This window comes from Lissotriton helveticus, chromosome 4_2 (genome assembly GCF_964261635.1).
Source record: "Lissotriton helveticus chromosome 4_2, aLisHel1.1, whole genome shotgun sequence".
NCBI classification, from domain to species: Eukaryota; Metazoa; Chordata; class Amphibia; order Caudata; family Salamandridae; genus Lissotriton; species Lissotriton helveticus.
In genome coordinates, this window is record NC_136064.1 from 91,847,403 (window position 1) to 91,872,772 (window position 25,370).

At 48.4% G+C, this 25,370-nt stretch overlaps 1 protein-coding gene across 4 annotated transcripts in view; it reads left to right on the top strand.

Moving 5' to 3' along the window:
* LOC144752216 (arf-GAP with Rho-GAP domain, ANK repeat and PH domain-containing protein 1-like) overlaps nucleotides 1-25,370 on the top strand; it is a 309,705-nt gene that overhangs the window by 195,965 nt on the left and 88,370 nt on the right. For all 4 annotated transcript variants that reach the window (XR_013594053.1, XM_078640182.1, XM_078640183.1 and 1 more), the window contains 2 exons: nucleotides 7,714-7,820; nucleotides 14,152-14,351. Coding sequence is in view for 3 of the 4 variants with exons in the window: in XM_078640182.1 (XP_078496308.1) it covers nucleotides 7,714-7,820; nucleotides 14,152-14,351 (307 nt within the window). In the remaining variant the exon portion in view is untranslated. The remainder of the gene's footprint in view (nucleotides 1-7,713; nucleotides 7,821-14,151; nucleotides 14,352-25,370) is intronic.

Sequence of the window (25,370 nt, forward strand, 5' to 3'; positions counted from 1 at the left end):
AGACAGGAGGGTACACACTTTACGGCACAGGCCAAGTCGTGGGCGCGGCTTGACTACTTCCTCCTAACCTCACAACTGTACACGGCGCTTACACACGCGTCACACCTCCCTAGGACATATTCCGACCACTCCCCTGTTCTTATTACACTGACCGGCTCTGAGCTAGGCCCCCCAGTGACGGCGTGGCGTATGCAACCCTCTATGCTACTGGACTCGGTGTTCCAGGATGAGCTCCGTGAGGAATGTCTGGATTTCTTTAAAAGAAATAAGGACTCTGTCCAGGACGTTGAGACCATATGGGACGCCTTTAAGGCCACGCTCCGGGGCTTATGTATTTCAAAAGGCTCGGGGGTACTCAAGAGTATACTGGCTGAATTGCGCTCCATAGAAGATGACCTGCATAGTGCTGAGAGTCGCCTTAGGGCTAATCCTGATGGTGCAACCCTTGCAACCATTCGTGTGAAATTAACGGAGTTCTCCGAGGAGGCTGCTCGTGAGGTGAAGTTTAGGAACAAGTACTGGGTGGCCAGGCGATATGGGGAGGGCGAGAGACCTGGAAAAGCCCTGGCGGCGACGGTCATACTGGAACTGGAAACGGCTGAGGGATTGGTTCTCAGGGACACTACCCAAATCCTGAATGAATTTGTGCAGCATTACGGTACGCTGTACACCTCTAACGGGACTGGCGGGCTCACACTAGACGACTATCTGACTGATGTCTCTTTAGGGTGGTTGAGCGATGCACAGCGAGAGTTCTTGAGCGCCCCCTTTGAGCTGGATGAGGTCAGAGAGGCTATCATGGGCATGAAATCGGGTAAAGCCACTGGATTAGATGGTATACCCATTGAGTTCTACAAAACGTTCATTGACTTCATGGCGCCGGTACTGCGGGAGGTCTATGAGGACGCGCTGGAGGTGGGCCATCTACCGGCCTCCATGAGAATTGCCCTTATTACGTCACTGCTTAAGCCTGGGAAGCCCGCCTCGAGCTGCGATTCCTACCGACCGTTGTCCCTCCTAAATTGTGACGTTAAAATTCTCGCGAAACTGATTGCAACGCGCATCAGCCTCCTACTGCCGACTCTGATACTACCCGATCAGGCCGGATTTGTGCCTGGAAGGGCGACGTCACACAATCTCCGCACTTTTTTTTCGGTGTATGATTCCATTCATGAAGACCTCCCGATGGCGGCTATTTTTTTGGACGCCACCAAGGCGTTCGATTCGCTCGAATGGAATTATGTGTTCAGGGTTCTTGAGCGAATGGGATTCCCGCCTGTGTTTATCTCCTGGATTAGATTACTGTATACCAGGCCGGAGGCCAGAGTCCTCATTAATGGGAAATTGTCGTCAGCCTTCCCGATCTCCAGAGGGACGAGGCAGGGCTGCCCCCTGTCCCCCCTCCTTTTTGCCATAGCCACTGAACCACTAGCTGCCAAACTGAGACAGCGGCATCGGGATAGTGCACTGCGTTGTTTTCAGAGACAGTTACTCGTCTCTATGTATGCGGACGACATTACCCTTTATGTTCGCCACCCTAGCGATAACCTGCACCCCATACTTAGGGAGTTCATACGATTTGGTGCCCTTTCTGGCATCCAGATTAACTGGAAGAAGTCATGTATCTTCCCCCTTACTGCCTCGACAAGTCCGTTTCCGCTGGAGTTCCCTCTTGCATGGTGTTCGGGAGGTTTCAAATACTTAGGCATACATGTGGAAAGAGGCAGAGAGGAGCTGATACGTGCCAATTATGGCACTGTAATGGACAAGATGAGTGACAGTATATCTAGATGGATCACACTCCCCCTCTCCATGGCGGGTCGTGCCTCATTGATTAAAATGGTTATACTCCCTCAGCTGTTGTACCTCTTCATGAACATTCCGTTTCACCCCGGATCCCATTTCTTTCGGTTACTGCGTTCGGAAATGCTCCGCCTAGTATGGGGCGGTAAGACACCCAGGCTCAAGTGGGATATTCTAGTCAGACCATTCTCCCAGGGGGGTTTCGGAATACCTGACTTTGAGCTTTATTACCGAGCTGCTCAGGCCCATTATGCATACTTCTGGATACGCCAGCAGAGGTATATGCCGCAATTAGCGGCCGAACACTGGTTGGCCCATCCGATCCCCATTGAAGGTGCCCTCTACTCCCGGGTTGAGGGTAGGGATAAGACTCCTTCCACGGTGTCCAGCACGGTGACGGCGTGGCACTCCATTGGTGCTATGCTTGACCTGGACTTTCTTTATGCCCCACGGCTGCCGCTAGCCTATCACCCGAAACTGCCGCTCCTGCAAGAGGCTGGCTTTCAAAAACTGCTTGGGAAGCTTAACGTCAATACATGGGGGGACCTGTATCTGGACGGTGTCTTCTGGACTAGAGATCAGTTTTACGGGAGCATACAACCCACACCTCTTGACGTGTTTTACTATGTCAGACTCAGACACGGGTTACAAGCCATAACGCCTGACTTCCCTTGCGAGCCCTCAGTACTTCCTCCCCTGCAAAACATGTTGCTTCTTGATAACCCTATTAAACTGGTGTCCACACTGTATAAATCTGTTAGGTCTAACATCACCTATGATGATCTGCCCGCTAGGAGTAAATGGGAACAGGACCTGGCCTTCGCTCTCACAGACACCCAATGGGATTTTTGCCTGCAACAGACCGAGCGCATCTCCTCTAACAGCCGTTAAAGGATACTTCATTATAAATTCCTACACAGGCTATATTACACTCCAGCGCGCCTCCACAGGTTCCAGCTTAGGCCTACTGATACGTGTGACAGGTGTGGGGCTACAGGGGCGGATTTCCTTCACCTTGCCTGGGGGTGTGCCGAAGTGAACTTATACTGGTCTCAAGTGTTTACGGCACTATCCGAAATGATACACATGACGGTTGATCCATCCCCGTTGGTGGCACTTCTGGGGTATGTTGCGCCTCTCCAGGCGGCTCACCGTAAATATGTGGCGCTGGCTATGCTTCTGGCCAAACGCAGGGTGGCCTGTAGATGGGGGAGAGGAAGGGCGCCAAAATTTAAGGACTGGATGAGTGACATGGTGTACTGCCAGGAGCAGTTAAATACATATTCCGAGCTACTGCCGCCCACTTCTAGGCCTACTGACATCTGGGCCCCGTTACAATGCTATTTGGTAACTGACCCGCTAGAGGGTGATAGCACTTGAGGTTGAGTTATTGGGATATTAAGCGGTTGTAGTTTCTTGATCTCACATTGACACTCCTGGTCTGATGTATCTGGCATGATATGTGCGCTGCTTGTTGCTCCTGCCCCCCCCCCCCCCACCCCCCCCTCTTTGTGCTCCCTGGTCACCCCGTTTCACTCAGAACGTCCTCCCCCAAGGCTCGCGCGGCCTACTACCTCTGATACTATGACCCGCCTCGCACTTGGCTTGTAGTTGTGTAGCTCTGCTGCCCACGTGCCCCTCAGGATTTGTTATGCCCGACATGCCTGTTTCCCCCCCCCCCCCCCCCCCCACCCCCCCCTCCCCTCCTGCTTGGGTTCGGATAGACATTGCACATGTTACTGTTCATGTTTAGTTTAAGGTATAATTTGAAAAAATGCAAGACTCATAGATTTCGCTGTACTGAGGCTGCATTTGCCACTCTGATTATGCTGGGGCCTGGATTGTTGTCACATTCATGCATATCTGCTACGATTTATATTTCTGTATGCATTGATGGCGGCCGGCCTCCGGGTTGTTGGTAAGACGCTGTGTACTCCTGGAAATGCTAAATAAATGGTTTGCACTTTAAAAAAAAAAAAGAAAAAAAAAAAAAAAAGTTAGAGGCAGGGTGGCCGTGAGTGAGGTACAGCTCGAGCAGACAGAGGTTTTTTCATACTTGGGCTTCCAAAATGGATTGGAAACCTCATACTAACCAGTTGGCCATGAAACATGCACAATTGGCAGGGGCCTTAACGAAGGAATTTTATCTCTCCCACACTAGGCCGGTTAGTCCAGTTCTTAAGATTTATGACGCGAAAATTGGCTCAGCTGTTCTTTACAGGGCAGAATTATGGGGGTTTAGCAACCTCAGTTGTTTAACGATAGCACAAAATAAATTCCTACGGGGAATTACAGGCCTCCCGGCGTCAACTCCCTTGACACCTCTTTTTTACGACCTAGGCTGTCTGCATTTGGAGGACATGGCTCGCTACAGAACGATAGCCTACTGGAGAAGATTGTGGGTTACCCCAGAACTTTCCCAGTACGCTCGGGCATTTTTGGATGTACGAAATGCAGACAGGGCCCATAAGATCTCATGGATAAGGGAGGCTGGAGTTATATTTAAAGCAATGGGGTTGCTAACTCTCTGGCAAGATCCTGAGGCCAATGTCTTCCCACCGAGGAATCGACTTAGAGAACTTTATTGGAGTCGGGTAGCCCAAAAAAGATTTGGTCCCTGCAGTGGCCCCTCCCTGACCGCTGCTTTTTTGGACATCAAGCATACAGCAGCCTTGGAGGGCTATTGGGACTATATAACTGTTCCTGGAGACAGGAAAAGATACCATCAGTTTAGGATTGGTACTCTACCCATCAACAGCTATACTGCTAAATGGTGCAGTGATTCTGGTGCCACTTGTCCCTTTTGTCCCTCTGAAAGGGAAAGTATTGGCCACATATTTTTTTATCTACCCCGAATATAAAGTCCCAAGAAGGACATGGCTGAGACCTATTTGCCTCCAGCTAGGTATACAAACAGGTTGTGAGGCACTGAGGATTTTAAAAACAAAGGACTCACAGCCTGTGGTTGTAGCTGTCGCAAAATTTCTCCACTGGACGTGGATCATACTTGTTCGAGGTCTTTGCATATACTGATACGTTGTGTGATTTATCTAACCATATAAACTTGCACCTGTCACTTTACTGTTTTATAGAAATACAGAGTTGGAATCATTCTTGTTTTTAAATGATTTGATTTATGATTTTTTTTTTTATCAAAAAGCTGTATTCAATTCAAATTGGTATAAAATCCACCACTATTTTATTAATTAACTATTTATATTTTAATGATGGAGATTGACCTTATGTAACATCTTACTATTTGTTGATGCTATATTTGCTACTGGATTTGTCTGAAATAGCCATAAATGTAAACTGTCCTGTCATTGTGTCTTTTATGATTTTTATCGAAATAAAGACTTTTTTAATTTGAATTTGACATGCGTGATAGTCACATGCGTTCTAATGGAAACATGGTTAAGGTAAGGCGTGGTTCCCAATGCTTTGTGAAGGCTGTTTCCCAACTGCTGTGCAACTTCTACTCTTAGAGCTGAGATTTTCATGAAAGTCTTAGTCTGAATTCAGCAACGTAATAGGACGGAATGTATGAAGCTCTGTGGTTATACTGAATAAGCAGATACCTATGTTATGGCATCTATTAATGTAATAACTGCACTTTCACAATTGCTTTATTAACCTTCCTGCTTTCTCAAATTTGCTTGAAAATGCACGATTTTTCTTCTCTTTTTTTCAAAATTTTCTCGGGGGGGGGGGGGGGGGTGTAACACCCCCAACCCTACCTTATGGGGTTCGGGGTCGCTCGCTGCGCTCGCTCGCTACGGTGCAGTATGCAAATCAGTTTGCACCCCACCACTTTCAAATGTCACCAGCCGCCCCTGGATGGGAGGCTTAACGCGCACTGATCCGGGGTCAAGTACAGCACAGGTGTCTTTGGATGGAGATTCAGATGGCACGCAGATTGATAGATTAATGCCCCTTGCCAACCTAAAATGTGAATTCCTCCCCTTCACATGTGGCTGTAACGGTCGACCTCTACCCAAAAACCTCCTGTTGTGTCCTTCTCCTTTGGGAGGCTGCCCCCCTGAGCTCCCTGTCGCTGGCTGGGAGTTTGTGCTTCTTTTCTACAAGAGGTACCTTCCTCAGCTTACTATGATACTACACTATACTCATTATGCCTCCTGTGGCTCCTCTGGGGTTCTACAGTCCTGGCTGCCTGTTGTGCCTTTCAGATTAGGGCCTCAGATACCTTGGAAGTGCTTCATCTGCGTGCTGTGCCCTTTGTGGTTGGCTCTGTTGGCACCGGATTGCGTTAGTTGCTGCCCTTGTTCTTCTTCTTACAGTGAGAGCTTGTCTTCCCTTGGCCTGCTCTGTTTACTGTCGCGTGCCATCTTGTTGTGCTCTGGGCATGTGCTTTGCTTGGTGCTCCCAGCTGTGCACTGAGCAGGGGCTTCATCTTCTCTTTGTTGTGGCTGTTTTGTTCCCTGTTTAAGGTTCACCAGTGTTTCTCGGCCATGATGCTTTTTTTTTGTATTCTGGAGGTCTTGCCTGGCCGTGCCTGGGCTCCGCTGTGAGTAGGCATGTCGTGGTGTATAGCATGCCGTTTTTTGGTCTTCTCTGCTTTTCTTCGTCAGTGGCATCTTGGATCTGATCTTCTGTTTGGTGTCCATCCCCTGAAGCCATCTTGGGTTTTTTACCCTGACATGCCTGTTGCTCTGGGCTGGGTCCTCCCCTTCTTTGTATTGGACACTGATCTGTTGCCTTGGTGGTGATTGATGGCCCTGCTTCTGGTTTCTCCTTTGCATGATCATAAATAGTGTTCTATCTTAAACCTATATGGATGCGGCATGGCTTTGGCGTAGCTCTCTTAGAAAGATGAAAAGAGGAACAGTTGCCAGAAAGGCAGTCTTCATAATACCTGACTGGGAGGCATTGGGCTTAAAGGTTTCCAAGAGGCACAAAGAACAGAAATAAACAAAAACGTAAAACTTTTTCGAAATAGTGTTTATTGTTTTTTTTAAATTCATAGCTTTTGTTATTCCTGTTGCTTGGTTTGCTAACAAATTGAAAACATTTCATGAAGATTTGTTTTTGAACTTTTGAACTTTTCTATCTTTAAAAGAGAACGCCTGATTTATGCACCTCGGGTCTGATGTACAAAACATTTTTCTAAGTCAGAGGGAGCGAGACCAGTTAAAAGCATTTTGTATTTACTAAACACATGTTTCCTGTTCAGAAAAGGGTTTCTGGATCAGCACATGAGTTTAAAATGGACTAGTAATCACTATTTGGAAGGGGCCTTTTGTGGGCTTTCCTTCCAAATTTCAATTTGTGATCGGATCTGTCAATGTTGCAACCCTATTTCCAGTCACAAACCATTGATCAGTTGATGGTTCCAAGATGAGATGGGACCTGATTCGCCAAGGGGAAAGAGTCCCCTTTAATCTCCTTCTTCTTTGTGAGTGTTGAAAAAAGTTACAAGGACAATTGACAGAGGTGCATGGGGCCACCAGCAACTCTGAATGAAACTTTGAAGAAGAAAAAAATTACATTTTAAATTCAGTCCCATTTCCTTTAAGGAAAACAGGCTGTGTTTACTAAAAACTTTTTCATTGTTCAAACACAGTGACAGACATGGTGGTCTGCTGACCATTGCAGGCCTTCGATTGTTGCTAGTCATAAGGGGTTGAAAATTACAGCCTGTATAATGAATATTAATTAGGCAATTTATTCTGTGATCCTCTACAATTCGGTATTTTTTGAACCGACCTATTTGTACATGGAGCGGTTTGCACAATCCTAATCCATTTGCCAAATATGTGTGCAGCCTTGTCCACTTTTGTGAAATGAGTAATAGTGCATCAGGCCACAGATCCTTTAATTTTTAGGAGTGTTGCAGATTCTAACCTGGGTTTCTTGGATCGCCGTAGACCTCACCTCTGCCTTTATTTGCAGGATTTTGACGATGGCTTTGGAATCCTGAGCATCGCGATGAACATTGCCAGAGTGAAGACAGGTGGCCGAGGCACACTGGAAGTGATCACCCCATACCGGAAATTCTGGTGAGGCAAGCGGGGGCTTTTGTGGTCACAGAAGTGCATGAAAAATAACACACATCTGCATGCGTGTCATAGGGTATCATTGGGCATCATTGGGCCCTGAGTGATGCATTTCCTTCTACAGTGTTTGATTAGTGCTGCACTCCGGCAGTATATGCTTCCCTTTAGTAGCGTCTTGTCATTGCCTCACTCCAGCTGCTGCATGCGCTTCCTTCTGCAGCGTCTTGTCATTGCCGCACTCCTGCATGCGCTTCCTTCTGCAGTGTCTTGTCATTGCCTCACTCCAGCTGCTGCATGCGCTTCCTTCTGCAGCGTCTTGTCATTGCTGCACTCCTGTAGCATGCGCTTCCTTCTGCAGTGTCTTGTCATTGCCACACTCCTGCTGCTGCATGCGCTTCCTTCTGCAGCGTCTTGTCATTGCCGCACTCCTGCATGCGCTTCCTTCTGCAGTGTCTTGTCATTGCCTCACTCCAGCTGCTGCATGCGCTTCCTTCTGCAGCGTCTTGTCATTGCTGCACTCCTGTAGCATGCGCTTCCTTCTGCAGTGTCTTGTCATTGCCACACTCCTGCTGCTGCATGCGCTTCCTTCTGCAGCGTCTTGTCATTGCTGCACTCCTGCAGCTGCAGCATGCGCTTCCTTCTGCAGCGTCTTGTTATTGCTGCACAGCTGCAGCATGCTCTTCCTTCTGCAGCGTCTTGTCATTGCCGCACTCCTGCAGCTGCAGCATGCTCTTCCTTCTACAGCGTCTTGTCATTGCCTCACTCCTGCTGCTGCATGCGCTTCCTTCTGCAGTGTCTTGTCATTGCTGCACTCCTGCAGCATGCACTTCCTTCAGCAGTCTTGTCATTGCCGCACTGCTGCAGCTGCAGCATGCGCTTCCTTCTGTAGCGTCTTGTCATTACCTCACTCCAGCTGCAGCATGCGCTTCCTTCTGTAGCGTCTTGTCATTGCCTCACTCCAGCTGCTGCATGCGCTTCCTTCTGCAGTGTCTTGTCATTGCCGCACAGCTGCAGCATGCGCTTCCTTCTGCAGCGTCTTGTCATTACCTCACTCCAGCTGCAGCATGCGCTTCTTTCTGCAGCTTTTTGTCATTGCCTCACTCCAGCTGCTGCATGCGCTTCCTTCTGCAGTGTCTTGTCATTGCCTCACTCCAGCTGCTGCATGCGCTTCCTTCTGCAGTGTCTTGTCATTGCCGCACTCCTGCTGCTGCATGTGCTTCCTTCTGCAGCGTCTTGTCATTGCTGCACTCCTGTAGCATGCGCTTCCTTCTGCAGTGTCTTGTCATTGCTGCACTCCTGCAGCTGCAGAATGCGCTTCCTTCTGCAGCGTCTTGTCATTACCTCACTCCAGCTGCAGCATGCGCTTCCTTCTGCAGCATCTTGTCATTGCCTCACTCCAGCTGCTGCATGCGCTTTCTTCTGCAGTGTCTTATCATTGCCGCACTCCTGCTGCTGCATGCGCTTCCTTCTGCAGTGTCTTGTCATTGCTGCACTGCTGCAGCATGCGCTTCCTTCTGCTGCGTCTTGTCATTGCCGCACTCCTGCAGCTGCAGCATGCGCTTCCTTCTGCAGCGTCTTGTCATTGCCTCACTCCAGCTGCTGCATGAGCTTCCTTCTGCAGTGTCTTGTCATTGCCGCACTCCTGCTGCTGCATACGCTTCCTTCGGCAGCGTCTTGTCATTGCTGCACTCCTGCAGCATGCGCTTCCTTCTGCAGCGTCTTGTCATTACCTCACTCCAGCTGCAGCATGCGCTTCCTTCTGCAGCGTCTTGTCATTGCCTCACTCCAGCTGCTGCATGCGCTTCCTTCTGCAGCGTCTTGTCATTGCCGCACTCCTGCGGCTGCAGCATGCTCTTCCTTCTGCAGCGTCTTGTCATTGCCACACTCCTGCAGCATGCACTTCCTTCTGCAGCGTCTTGTCATTGCCGCACTCCTGCAGCTGCAGCATGCGCTGCCTTCTGCAGCGTCTTGTCATTACCTCACTCCAGCTGCAGCATGCGCTTCCTTCTGCAGCGTCTTGTCAATGCTGCACTCTTGCAGCTGCAGCATGCGCTTCCTTCTGCAGCGTCTTGTCATTGCCGCACTCCTGCAGCTGTAGCATGCGCTTCCTTCTGCAGCGTCTTGTCATTGCCACACTCCTGCAGCATGCACTTCCTTCTGCAGCGTCTTGTCATTGCCGCACTCCTGCAGCTGCAGCATGCGCTGCCTTCTGCAGCGTCTTGTCATTACCTCACTCCAGCTGCAGCATGCGCTTCCTTCTGCAGCGTCTTGTCATTGCTGCACTCTTGCAGCTGCAGCATGCGCTTCCTTCTGCAGCGTCTTGTCATTGCCACACTCCTGCAGCATGCGCTTCCTTCTGCAGCGTCTTGTCATTGCCGCACTCCTGCAGCATGCGCTGCCTTCTGCAGCGTCTTGTCATTACCTCACTCCAGCTGCAGCATGCGCTTCCTTCTGCAGCATCTTGTCATTGCTGCACTCTTGCAGCTGCAGCATGCGCTTCCTTCTGCAGCGTCTTGTCATTGCCGCACTCCTGCAGCTGTAGCATGCGCTTCCTTCTGCAGCGTCTTGTCATTGCTGCACTCCTGCAGCTGTAGCATGCGCTTCCTTCTGCAGCGTCTTGTCATTGCCGCACTCCTGCAGCTGTAGCATGCGCTTCCTTCTGCAGTGTCTTGTCATTGCCGCACTCCTGCAGCTGTAGCATGCGCTTCCTTCTGCAGTGTCTTGTCATTGCCGCACTCCTGCAGCTGCAGCATGTGCTTTCTTCTGCAGTGTCTTGTCATTTACTGGACTACCGCAGCTGCAGCATGCGCTTCTGTCTGCAGCGTCTTGTCATTGCCGCACTCCTGCAGCATGCGCTTCCTTCTGCAGCGTCTTGTTAGGACCGGACTCCAACCGTACATGCGTCCTTGTGCCATTGTTTTATTAGTATAGGACTCTGTGATCTCTAACATAGATGTTGGTGAGTTTTGATAAAAGCGTCATTTTGCCATCGCTGCTGTGGAACTAAAGTCGAGTAAGTCTTTGTCTATGGCCGCAGGCCTTCATGAGGGCTGCACTTGAATAATGCATTTCACAGGGCAGACAGTTGGGTTGAGGAATTTGACATATAGCATCCACTCACTAGACCCGGTATATGGTCAATTCAGGATCTTGTGTTGTTACATATCTCTCCCTTGAAGGGAAGGTCTGTTGTGGTTCTTAGGTTTCTCAGCTCCAGTGTTTGTCATCTTTCCATTTTTGGATACACTGCAGTAGCAAATGTGGTTGGTCCAATGTAAGTGGAGGGGTATCCAGACTGCGCATTGACAACTATTAGCAGGAGACGGCCATCGGTGGCAGTGCCGAAGTCTGCACCTAATTCCAGCCATGGATTCTCAGAGTTGATATCAAAGATGCTGGTCGAGCATCAGTTCCCATAGCTTGACATTTACTTAGCACAATGCATTGATCCTTGGGCACTATTCCCACTTTCTTATTCTTGCTTTGGTCTGTGGCATGGTTTGATAGCCGTGTAAGCACATTTCAGACCAGGCTGCAAGTGTGTAAGGAAGTCTCCTTCCTCAAGGGGTTGAAACCCTTACATGACACTGGGACTTCTATCACATTTACACGCAGACCAGCAGAACACCTTTCATTTCAGATTCCAGTGCTTGTTATCTTTCCAAAGATTCTTCCATTGGTTAATACAGCGAGCCTGGGCACCGACCTGCAGACACCTCTTCCTCAGATTCACAGATCATTTCAGTAGGAAATGCTGATTAAATGAGTTCTCTCAAGTCCTTGCAGGGCATAACAGGAGTCGCACAGCAAAAGATCAAGAAACAAAAAGAGATAAATAGTAGTTTATGACCTGGGTGACTACAAAATAATGCAATTTTAATTGTACCAAAAATTGAAATTATGGCTCCAAGATTTTATTTTGTGAATTGCAGATCAGCTGCTGGAGGTTGGGCAGTATCCTGAAATGCAAAGATCCCACTTTAGAAGAGTCTGTCACTATTTAGCCAAAGGTTGGGTTAGATGAGGCTCTAGACCCTGGAAGTAGGGATTGTTTGGGCATCATATGCCACTATGAAGGAAGGCAATATGACCTAGCGGATGATTTGCTGACCTTGAAACATGGAGGCCTCGGTGCTAATCCTGTCTCCAGCACTTAAGCAAAACTGTTTGATTCAAGGAAGACCTCTTAATGTAAGTACTGCATAAATACCAATCCGTTCAATGTGATAAAATGTGTACTTGAAAAATACAAATACTGCAGGAGCTTACACATGAAGCGAATTCTGAGTTTCAAATTGTTTCTTCATAAAATAGTATTAAGAGGCCTGCGATATTAACACAGGCGGGGGAATCCGGAGACAATTCCAGTTAACAGAGCCGGTGGATGCCCGATTAAAGAGATGAGCATTTTGGTAATATAATGCAGAAATTGGTGTAGTAACAGTGATTTCTGCATCGTTTTCTCCTTTCCATGTGGGTTATCGGGTGATTAGGTAATTCTGCAGTTATACCGCACCACACAATTACAGATACGCAACACAGATGCGGTAGTACTGAACGGTTGTAATGTAGGCCTAATTTGCAGATGCAGCAGCTAAAATAGCATTTGTAAATTGATTCTTGGTTAGGCACTGTTCTCTGGGAAATTGTTATCCTCTCCGTCCTCGGGATCAGCGTGATGTAAAGTAGGCCACCTCCTGATCTAACCAAACCCAGAGTGCTATAAAAGCCGTGAACTCTGGAAGGATCAAGCGAGGGCAGGTAAGGAAGGGGACAGCAGGGAAGGAGATCTGAAAGACAAAGAATAATATGGTTGGTACCAATTTCTATAGCCTCTTTCACCGTACACCATAAACAACAGCTACCCTCTCACTCAATACCTGTAAAGGAACAAAAATGACTGTAATATAGAAGATACAACTCTTCACCCTCTTCTGAGCCCTGGATGAATGCTAGCGGTGTTTAATTCCCCTGCAACACATAAAGAACCACAGCATGTGTATCTAGCATGGGATCTACCATACCCTGTGAAAGCAGTAGACTATGGTGAGAGATAATACATACCCCTGATAATTGCTTTTTATGCATAGAACAGACGAGGAAGTCTTGAGCAACAATCATGTGGGTCCCGGAACTTGTAACAAGCAACCAAATGGTAAATGGACAATAAAGGGTTACGTCACCCTGAAAGAAATGATGTAGTGCAGTACCTGGGTATTCTGGGATGGGGTGTCCTTGAAGCCGAATCAAGAAGATAATACCCCCAGCACTATGCACCGTGATTCCGAGAATACTGATGCACGGTAATGTGATTACACAAACAAAAGGGGCCCTCTGCAAGAGCCGCCAGACGCAGGCTCGTCCAACAAAGGACCTGCTTACCGGAATGATAAGCCTATAGTTAGAGTGGTCGAAATTTCGTCCTCCGCACGAGCCGAAGCAAGAAGGCTCACCAACGGAGGGCAAAGTAGCAAAAGAGAACAGGAACGACTAGACAAGTCGTCCTCTGCATGAGCCGAAGCAAGAAGGCTCACCAACAGAGGGCAAAGTAGCAAAAGAGAACAGGAACGACTAGACAAGTCGTCCTCCGCATGAGCCGAAGCAAGAAGGCTCACCAACGGAGGGCAACACGACAATATTCCATAAACTTCAACCGCCTTGCCAAAACAGAATATCCGTGAAGGGCGAAGTCAAGGAACCAGGCACTCCTCGAAACAGGAGCGAACAAGAAGCTTCACGGAACCAAGGAGCGTGAAGCCGGACGTTGCAAATCCAAAATATCCGACAAGAGGAGCAGGAAGTTCCTTCCTATATAGCACTGCCCCTTCTGACGCTAGGCCTTCTGGGTTAGGTAGTTCTTTCTCCCGTGCCAGTAGTTCAAACATCAGGAGGCGCGAACCAGATCATGACAGAAATGTCTATAACCATGTGAGCATCAAGAATCATATAACATTGTCACATAGCCAGTTCTTTTCTGAACATCACAAGATGCTACAGAGAGGACATACAATGTCTGACTTGTGGGTTCTGGTGTGGGAGTGCTTACATTATAGAGCTCACAGGTTTCCTTGTCAGGAATATGTCCCTTATCCAGTCCTGGTTGTAGGCATTCCATTTGACACTATTATAAATGCAAAAAAGAACCAGAATAAGGAAAACAACTGGAATTGGTTCTCATGATTAACTAGGGTTGTTGCCTTGACATCCTTGTGAAGGTGGTGGGAGAAGAGGTTAAAGCTTCATTTTTGTAAATAAATCTTTTTACTGATTGTGCAGGGTCTCCTAACAATAGACTTGGGCTTGGACTCTGCTGAAATGTCTGTCTGTTGCTCAGTTTCAGTGCCAGCACGCAGCGGGAGGCTGAAGAGTGGGTGTCCGTCATGTCCAGGGTGGCGGACGACTCCCTCTGCTCTGACGAGGTGGCCAAGAGGATCTGGAGCCTGCCTGAAAACCAGCGGTGCGCCGACTGCGGGTGTCTTCAGCCTGAGTGGGTGTCTGTGAACCTTGTGGCGGTGGTCTGCAGCAAGTGTGCAGGTGAGGCCGGCCTGGATGTGCTCTCTTTAAAAGGCATCGCAGGAATTACTGTCCCAGTATGAGAGAGCTCTGGGTTCAGGGGGAGGGAGTTTCTGGGCCCTATCCACAAAGATAACTTAGACCAAACGTCTAAGTTTAGACCTGAAGTCTACATTTACTAGTAGTAAAGTTAGGTGTGTATGCTAAGTTTAGACCAAAAGTCTAACTCTGATCAAAAGCCTAACTTTACTAGTAGTAAAGTTGGACTTTTGGTCATTTTAGAGCATAAGTTCAACTTTACTACCAGTAAAGGTAGACTTAAGGTATAAAGTTAGACTTTTGCTCTAAGGTTACCTTTGTAAACTGGGCGATTTGTCAGACCAGACTCTTGAGTGGTTGACTGTACCCAAGATCACTGATACCTTCAATGATGCTGTTTTACGTCACTTACACCCCCGCTGTGAGTGAGCTCAGGATTGAGGGTGATGGGGATTTTGTGAGGCCACTATCTTGGTATATTTATCACAACCTAGCAGCATCACAGTTACTGTAAATAATATATCTGTGGAGAATGCTCTTTCCCTACACTGCCACCAAATCTACGGTGATAATTTTCCCTTCCATTCTTAGAAGGTGAGTTTCTCCAAACCTGAGCTGGAGCAAATCTACAACAATTTCCAGGTTATGAAAGGATTGGAAGGCCTCCGTGGTGTTTACTACGGACTACAAAGTTTAGTGGGCACGTTTGCTCACCGGTTTGGATGGGAGCGACTACTTTGCAGTTGGGTCCTATTCTGGGGGTGGGGGGGCCTGGAGTAGTTGGGGTGACTCGAGGTGGGGTTTGGGGTGGGGGGAAGGGGGGGGCGTTGGGGATGGGGGGGGGGGGGCGTTGGGGATGGGGGGGGGGCGGGATGGTGTCTGGTGTCCGGATGAGAACTGTTATTGGACTGCTTCGAATGAGTTGGGGCAATGGCTAATATGGGTTCGCTGAAATGTGTGTCCTGGAATGTGCGGGGACTAAATTCAATGACGAGGAGGCACAAGATACATTCCCACCTTGTTCGCAGAGGGGTTCATATTGCCTTTTTGCAAGAGACCCATTTAACTAAAAAAGAGGGGGTCGCTTTGCAAAGGAGGTGGAGGGGTCACCTGTTTCACACCACATACTCGGCGTTTGCCAGGGGGACGCTAATTTGGATCCGGGCGGGGGTTCCCTTTCAGGTCACTAGGCACACTATAGACCCAGACGGGAGATATGTGGTGGTTGAGGGCTTACTCAGGGGTCGCCAGATTGTTCTTTGTAGCGCTTATGCGCCGAACGTGGAGCAAGCTTCATACTTCACCAGGCTATCCAGGCTGTTGGCCTCTTATTTAACTGGGCCGGTGCTGATAGGGGGGGACTTCAACTCCATAGAGGACACCACCTTGGACAGATCGCACCCACCACTGAAAGCATCTCCGGTACACAGACTAGCGAAGCACAGATCTACCTGGCAGGGGAGGTGGGACCTGACGGACGCATGGCGCGCACAGCACCCGACTGAAAGGGATTATTCCTTCTACTCGGGCATACACGACCTCCATGTCCGCATAGACGCTTTCCTGTGCTCCCACTCGGTAATCCCATCGGTTGCCCGGACTGAGTACCTGGCACGCACGATATCGGACCACAACCCCTTGCTCCTCACGCTAGCCTGGATGAACGAAGTCTCACCGATCCCGACATGGCGGCTTCGCCCAGACACGCTGGATGACCCACCGTTCAGCGGAGCGTTGGAAGAAAGGATCTCCCAATACTTTGCGGAGAATGAGGGAACTGCCTCCTCCAGGGCCGTGGAGTGGGACGCGCTAAAGGTGGTGGTGAGGGGGCACTGTATAGGGAAATTTGCGGGTGCACGGCGGACGCTAGTAGATGACCTGGACAGGGCTGAGCGAACCCTGCGGGTAGTAGAGAAACAGCGGCCCAACCGCCCCGAATTGCAGGACAGGGTATGCACTGCGCGAGAGGCGGTGGCAGTAGAGGTGGAGCGCCTTCGTAGTTTTGATTATAAAACGTACCTAACTAAGGCGCTCGCTGAGGGAGATAAGACCGGGACACTCCTGGCCTGGTTGGCTAACCCCAGCAGGGGCGCTGCTCCGATACTGTCACTGACGAGTGCGGATGGCACTTCATCCAACACCCAGCCGGACATATTACGTTGTTTTAGGGCGTATTACGAACGGCTGTATGGGAGGGACCCGGTGGATCGAGCCGAGATGATAGACGCCTTGATATCGGAGATCCAATTGCCACGCCTCGAGCAAGAACAAGCAGAAGCCCTCGGGGGCCCGATTGAATTGGCGGAAATTAGAGGGGCCATAAAAAGAATGGCGCGCAATAAAACACCTGGTGTAGATGGGCTACCAGTTGAATTTTATAGTAAATATATTGATATCCTAGCACCGCGACTCCAAACCATATACAACGAGGCGAAAGAGAAAGGGGAGTTGCCCCGCTCGATGCGCGAGGCGATCATGATTCCCCTACTAAAACCGCGTAGGGACGGCTCTGATCCGGCGTCGTACCGACCACTGTCGATGCTGACGACAGATTATAAAATACTGAGTACTATACTGGCCGCTAGGTTAGTGGCCCACATGCAGGACCTGATCCACAAGGACCAGTTGGGCTTCATACCCACCAGAAACACGTCCCACAACATCCGCAGGTTGCTGAGGCTCGTGGCGGACCCCCCACCGCTCGCCAGGGCCCCTATGGTTATGGCGATCGACATAGAGAAGGCCTTTGACAGCCTGGATTGGTGCTACCTGTACAGGGTGATGCACAGATTTGGCATCGGTGAGGGCTATGTGCGATGGACCACGGTGCTCTATGCGTCGGTTGGAGCTAGGGTATGGATAGGGGCGCTGATATCGGATCCCTATGAAGTGCATAGGGGTACTAGACAGGGGTGTGCGCTCTCTCCCCTGTTATTTGCCCTCGCGATGGAACCGTTAGCGGCGCTGGCCAGGAGAGGAGACTATTACCGGGGGCTGGAAGTTGGCGGGGTTCACCACTACATTTCGTTGTACGCGGACGACCTCCTGCTGTTCTTGGACAACGCCGAGGAAGCAGTGGAGGGGGCGGAGAGCCTTTTAGCGCGATTTGGGGAGGTCTCGGGCCTGAGAGTAAATTGGGCAAAGACATGCCTCTTCCCACTCCGGAGGGCGGAGCGGTGCCCCTGGGCCCGTCCCAGGCTCCGCTGGGAGCCGGACTGTCTCCCTTATTTAGGGGTACATATCTACCATGAGCCCGCAGACCTGCTGGAAGGCAACGTAGGCCGCTGTATCCGTACGTTACAAGGTAACATGTCCTTTTGGGCTACTCTTCCGCTATCCATGACAGGCCGGGTATCTCTGCTTAAAATGATTGCCCTGCCACGATTTTTGTACTTCTTTAGGACTCTCCCAGTGTGGATACCGGGAAGCGTCTTTCGACGCCTGAAGTCCCAGATAGTGTCCTTTCTATGGGGCACTGGCAGGCGGAGGATAGCTTTGGCGACCCTGACCCGCCCGAAAAATGCGGGCGGACTCGCGGTCCCGGACTTTGAGCTCTATTATTTAGCTGCCCAGCTGCAGTTTTTCACGCAGGAGGTGGCAAGGGTATACCGGGGCCCGGAACAGGAGAGGGACACAGGCACCCCCCGCCACGTACTGGCGTATATTACCTTGCAGCAGAAACTCACACTCGGAGGATTGTCCCAGGAAGAACGGACGCTGAGGCTCTGCTGGAATCGCATGCAAAGGCGGGCGGGTCCTGGCCATCCATATGCGCCTGAAATCCCGCTAGGTATGCTGACAGCGTTTCCACATGGCGGCGACTGGTCGAACCTCCAAGGTTGGGAGGAGGCTGGCCTGCAGATGGTGGGGGACCTATACACTGATGGGGTGCTCATGCCATACCAGACCTTGCAGGAGCAATACGGCCTCCCGAGGGGAGACTACCTACTGCATGCGGCCGTGGTACGCGTGATCCAAGCGCACTGGGGGGAAGGGCTGCTTGAACCCCCAACATCGCCAGCATGCCAATACACGATGATGGCTGCAGGGACGATCAAGGCAGTCACATGTCTGCACTCCAGGCTACTCGAGGATAATTTGCATCCTCTAACGCATCTAAAAACCCAATGGGAGACGGACCTGCAGAGGGAAATCCCGGACACGACGTGGGCTCAACTGGTTCAGAGAGCCAGGAAAAGCACCAGAAACGCCCGCTTCCAATTAATACACCTCTACATACTCCATAGAGCCTACCTTACCCCGCATAAAATATCACGATACTTTGGCGCGGTGGACGCAGCGTGCCCCAGATGTGCGCTATTAGGCGCGGACTTACTGCACATGTTGAGGGGCTGTCCACACCTGCAGGACTTCTGGAGGGAGGTGGGCGACACCCTGAACGAGGTCACGGACAGGGATCTGCAATATGATAGTGCGACTACACTCTTACACTGGTTTCCACACACACGCAAAAATAAACTGACGGGCAAATTCACAGACATGGGACTACTTATCGCAAAGAGGGAACTCACCAGGGGATGGAAATCAAAGACGGCGCCGACACACCGGAAATGGCTGACCGAGTTTCAGAAATGGGCAGCGGCGGAGAGCACAATCAGATACCAACTAGCACGACGGGGGTCAGACGAGAAAGCTCAGGAAACGGCGCTGGCATGGGAAATCCTAGTCCAAGCACTCAGGGACAGTGCAGTGGAGAGCGAGGAGGAAGGGGAAGCAGTAGACCCAGGGATCCAGGGGGAGGCGGTGCCGACCCTTGCGCCTACCACGGACACACACACTCAATGATTCACTCCATACTCCGTAGCTTACCAACACACTTCAGTATACTACTACCGGACACAGGCACTGGACACCACAGAACACCGGAGGGGAGGGGGGAGGGAAATGTGAAAGGGGAGGGAGGGGTAGCGTCCCAATGATACCAAGAATCGCAGTACACACTGATCGGATGCTGGAGGGGGGGGACTTGTTGATAAAAAGTTAAAAGCAGATGGCGGTTGACCACTAGACGTGCCAACACTTAGTAGTGAAGAGGATGCACTGATTGCGATGAACGCCGCCCGGCCTCAGGGATGCGGGTTATAAGGCTGTGTACATACTACTTAGAAGTAATGTGAGAATCTGGGGTCCCGCGCAAACATAATTGCAAATATACTGTAATGCTTGCATTGGAATCTGCAATAAAAATTGTTCTACAAAAAAAAAAAAAATGAAAGGATTGGACCAGAGTTTGGGAATACCCACAAATCTACATGTTTATAAACTGTGAAAAATGTACAGGGCAACCCACGCTTTGGAACCCCCACAACTCACGCCTTTGAGTGGGATTGACTACTGCAGAGATCTTCACACTGGTGGCAGAAATCTCCACGCTCAGGTTTACACGCACGTTGTTGATTTCTGTGAGGTATTGAAATGTTAAATCCAGTAGTAAACCTATTTTTACAACTGAAAGAGGGCCCCAAGTATGCCAAGGATGCTAAGAAGTGTACTGGATTCCGTTTGTCAGGAAGTAACGATGAGGGCACCGATTGTGCCAGCGGGCTGAGAGTGGATCAGTAACAGTGCTGTAGGAGCACAGTTGGATGTCAGTGTGCAGGGAGTGTTTGTGTGGGAAATAGTTTGAAATTTCCAGTCAAAGTAATAATCCTGAGAGCACAATCCACCAGCTGCACCGTCAGTAGGGGGGCATGAAGGGTTTTGGCCCTAGCTCGCTCAGGCACGGAAGACAGTGAAGAAAGATCTGAGTTCGCAGTTTAAACATAGTGAACCTGATCTCCCAATTATTTTCACGAGGCTTCAAGATACACGGAATAAAGAGGAATGTGGGACAACAGACCCAATGACATTTAACACCAGTAAAGAGAGCCCATGCAGGTCACCACTTATGATCTCACACCCCAATGAGTGGGGTAGGGCATGGTGACACCTCACTCTCATCTCTATTGGGTCTGCCCAGACATGGCCTTCAGCTAAGTACCAGCCCTAGGTTTCCCAACCAGGGATTCTACGCTCACCTGACTTTTCAAGTGACTCGATAGGGAGATACCCTCACACTGGCTAACACATCATTGCTTTGCCTCCCTGCTTATTGTTTGCTACCACCAAGGTAAGAGGAAGACAATCATGGGCTTCAGCCAAAAAGCGAGGAAGGTGAGATCCGTAAGATGCCTCCATGCTGAAGGACCCTTGAGGTGCCAGAATGGGCGTCTTATTTGTGACCAACAACAATAGGGCAACCCAATATTCCCCAAGGAACTAGGTATAATCAATCACATAGAAGACGATCTGGGGATTCATTTACCTTAATATTTCTTAATCAAATGTTGTCACAATCATGAACACATAATTCATAAGAGCACAGGACAAGGTTATATCAAAAATATTTCTTTTATCAAAAAAACATATTTTGTCAGTTTCAATATTTTTAGTGAAGAACATACATATATACATACAAAACAATTAATACAAGGCAACCTAGTAACTACTGTCTGTTATTTCAGTATCTCCAGTAGTATTTTACACCCTTTGTAGCTAACCTGTTTGTAGCCGCTTTTGAGTCATTTTTAATAACAACCCCTTTCAGGCCTACATAAAGAAATATCTACGTTACATAGATGACGTTTGTCTGATTTGGGAAGGCTCGATCACCAAACTAATTGAATTCCATTTATGGCTGAATGAAAGAGACAGTAATCTCCAATTCACTATGGAACACAACAAAACAAATATTTTTGATATAACCTTATTTGTGACCAGGCTTTTTGAAGAGCTATGGAGTTTCCTGTAAATAGCTGAGATTAGTTTTTCTCTGAACCCAGATGGCATACGCCCCCTTATCAGGGAATGTGATGATAGAGAAGGACTGGCAGTCCTATCTAGTCTGCATGCTCCAGGCCTACTCGCTTCTGGTGGGCTTGCCTTGGAGATCATAATTTTGTGGCAATAAGTACTGGAATTCTTTGCAAATCAGGATCCGTAATATTGACAACCAGCTGTCTTTTCCCAAAAATATAAAACCCTGGCTTGTCCAGTATATCTAAACTCTGGACAATTCTACCCTGATTAAGAGGCACCAGAATGAGGATCTAACCTTGGGTTACTGTTTGCTCTACACAAATATTTTTCATGTATTTATTCACTGTTTTGGTAGAGCTTACCTGCTGTAAAGGTTCAAATGTTTTTGCAGCCATTTAGTAGTTGGTTGCAAAAGTTCCAGTTCTTTTCTCACAGTTTTCACTGTTACCGTTCACAATTGAAACCTGCAAGGGAATAATATTTGACTTGATGTTTGTTGCCAACAGGTCTGGTTTTAGGGAAAAGTGTTGAAGTTTTTAGAGTGTTCCGATAAGGCAATCCGACAAGGACTGCCTCAGTGCTAATAATAATAAATCAATTTATAAAGCGCTACAGAAGTGTACCAGCACTGATAAGGTCTAGCCATCAAACAGAGTCACAGAAAGCCTGAAGGAAGCCTGGGAACTATCTGAACAACCACTTTTTGAGATTTCTCTGGAATTAAAGCTCTGTCTTAGATGGGCTTAGGAGCAGCAGCAGAGAGTTCCATAGCTTGGGTGCCCGGAAGCTCAAAGAATTGCCCCAATACGGGCTTTCATAACTGTGGGGACTTCAGCCTACAGAGCCCTTAAAAAGTTCTTACACCTCGGAGGGGGTTGGGTTTGCTGAAACGGTGGAGATAGCTGGCACCTGAATTGTTAAAGGCCCTGTAGCAATAGCAGAGAGCCTTGAAGGAGTTCATGCAGAGCAGAGCCCATCGAAGACCGACTGCGATTTTCAGCAGTAGCCGAGCCGCAGAATTCTGTACGCGTTGGAGCCTCATCAGCCGAGACTGAGAGACTCCCAGATATAACATGTAGCAGTAATCCAGCCACAAGATGACTAAAGCCTGGATTACTGTTTTCCCATCAGCTTCTGGCAGAAGCCAGGTGATCTTTTTGAGGGATTTTAATATCCCTAAGCACCTGCCTGCTAAGGCAGTGACATGGCTGTCGAACATGAAGCCCGCGTCAAATAGGATGCCTAGGTTCTTGGTCTTGGGCTTCAACTCCAGGAGGGGACCAAGTGAAGGAGGCCTGGGCACAGCCATAGTGGGGATAACCTTAGCACTGTGCTCCTCAACATTTCAGTTTTTGTGTTTCTTTACGTCATTGGTTGAGAGATAAGGAAAAATGTCTTTCAGTTTTTCTCCACGTTGCAGTGAGATGCTCCCATGGATTGGCAAGCAGCAGGTCTGTGACACGTGTGTGCCAAGGGACCAGGGCAAAGCTAGGTTCAATGTTCGAGGAAAATGCAAATCTAAAACTGTCAAAATAGGAAGGCACTTTTGGCTTTATGAAGTCAGGCTTGAATGGTATTGAAAATGCAAGCAGACTACAATTCTTTACCAACAAGGAAGTTGCAGATTCTGACAAAGATAGCCAGCAGAAACCCGAGTGAGACTGTATTACGAAGCTCCCTTAAGACACAATAAATGCTCTATTTACAGAGCAAACACTTACTTGGCTATATAAAACGTCTAGCCCAAAGGTTCTTGTTTAACACACCCATTAAAGAGTATGTAAGGATTCGAGGCAGACTAAACAAAAATCAACTTCAACATCTGCCCCAAACTGTTTTAATTTTAATGTCACCAAGTCTGAAGCAATCAGACCCTGATGATGTGAAGCACATCCTTGTTTTGGTTGTTAAGGACGTTTTGCAACAGACATGTTTTTTGACATTAAAAACGTGTACTTAAAACTTTTAGAAGCTTTGAAAGAAATGCCAGAGTTGACTTTGGAAACCCTGACGCCTAGTGCCAAGAGGAAACCTTTCGACAAAAACAAAACACAGTTAGTGGTTCTGTTCAATTACAGATAAACCCTGGAAGGACACACCGTTGAGAGGATGGTCTTTTGGAAGTGGAGCACCTCAACTGGACCATTTGAGCAATGTGTCTGGGATGTTAGTAGAGCAGGAGATGTACACCGCCTACACGTTGCCCCGATATCTAGGCCACTACTGGCTTCAGCCTGCTACCAATCCATGCTGGCTCGACAAAGCTAAGGGGTCTTCTAAACATCCAGAATCATTCATATAATCAATCCACGGATAGAAAAATGTACAACTCTGAACCTCTGACCTGCAGTCATGTCTATGGATGCCCAGAAAAGGATTCTGTCTTTCGAAGAATGGCTTGAAAATGACAAATGAACTTAGGTTTATAACAAGCTCAAATGTATCACTACTATGGCTGCATACAATATGCATATTATTAACACCCATGGGTTCCTTGCCAGATACAACCACAGTCAATTGGTTGAGAAAGGACAGAACTGAAGGTAGTGTTCCTTATCAGCACTGATTTTCAGGCATGCTTGAACCAATCACAGGAGTCAACAAGTGGGATGGCTGGAGGCGTAGTCTTGAGGCGCCATTCGTGGCTGTTGGCCTTGTGCTTCATTCACAATTAGAGTCTTTCTCTTAGGTGGGACATCCTGGATTACCAGACGGGTAAAACATGCATTACAGAACTTTAAAATATGAACAGGATAGCATGGCCTAGGGCAGCCTCAATAGTGAGGCGTCAATATATCCGGGCCTCTCAATCATCGAGATACCGTTGTCATGTAACATCATATCTCATTGACCCGTGCCAAACAACCTAATCTCCTTACCGATTACAAAAAAGAATAGCTTTTAATGGAACATATTTAGCTGGATCTGGAAGAGAGGCCACCAATGCCACTACACAATGACCCTGACCATGGTGCCATGGGCGGGTAGGCTCCTCATGACATGAAGTCTGCAGTGAATGTCAGTAGTGGGTGACCCACCTCTATAATCCCTCACACAGTCCCAGGAACATATCAACATGTTAACTCCTGTAAGATGCTAGACGTATTTTACATATGCATGAGGGGGTTTAATCGTTTAATGAACTTTTCAAACCATTGAATTGTATCTTGATCCAATATCCCCAGGAGGGATACCTCGGTCTGAGCCTTGATCGATTCATGTAACATATAAGAATCAGACTACTTGTTAATAGTTTGGAGTTAAATATGACCCCACAGACATCGAAAGAGTCTCTCACTAGTAACGTCTAATAACCCCTACTTCCCCCAAAAACATGCACCCTGTGAGTTCATGGTGGAGTTGGGAGAACCTCTAATCAAGAGAATGAATAATTTTTGTTAATGTGCCAGAGTCTCAGGAAGTTGTATCCACACTTTCACAAGATGCGGTGTATGTTTTGTCTCCGCTCGTGTGGTTTGATGGATAGTGTCTTCATCTGGTCTGTCCCTTAAGTCTTTCGTTCTCCAAGTGACCTACTGTCCACCACCAGAAGGGTGACTGTATGAATAACGACTGTAGTGAGAGGTTAAAAGGATCTCCTTTCCTGTTTGCAGCTATTGAACAGTTGAGGAATAAAGGTAAAAGAAACTGCAGTGTTGAAGTGGGCGAGTTATTGGTCCACAACACCTCGTGGTTTGGTCGACATGTTTCGGTTGGGGATTACCCTTATGGGTGAGCCTGGAAACACTGTATACCGTCAACAGTAATGCTGAACACATTCTCTTTGAAAAGAGCAATGCTGGAAGTATCAGTTCAATACCTATGACCAAGGTTTAAACAACATTATACCTTTGCTCTCTTTTAACCGATGAGCCATAATTCAAACCCAGGCTATCCCGCACCAGTTAATGCCTTAAGCGACCCTCCCACTCCCATCAGTGGCTGAAGGTCTACCTCCCGGGTTTCCTCCTACAATATCCTATACATTTAACTAGCTGGGCCCCTGGCTAACCACAAAAATCGACTATTCTAGATGTATCACTGTAAGATCGCTAAAGAGTCCATCGTGCAGTAGCATTGTAACTTAGACAATATTTCACTCACTTTGCTCGTACTTCGTCAGAATGTACATGCTACTCCTCAGTTATTTTATATCACGCTATCACCACTACCAGTGACAGT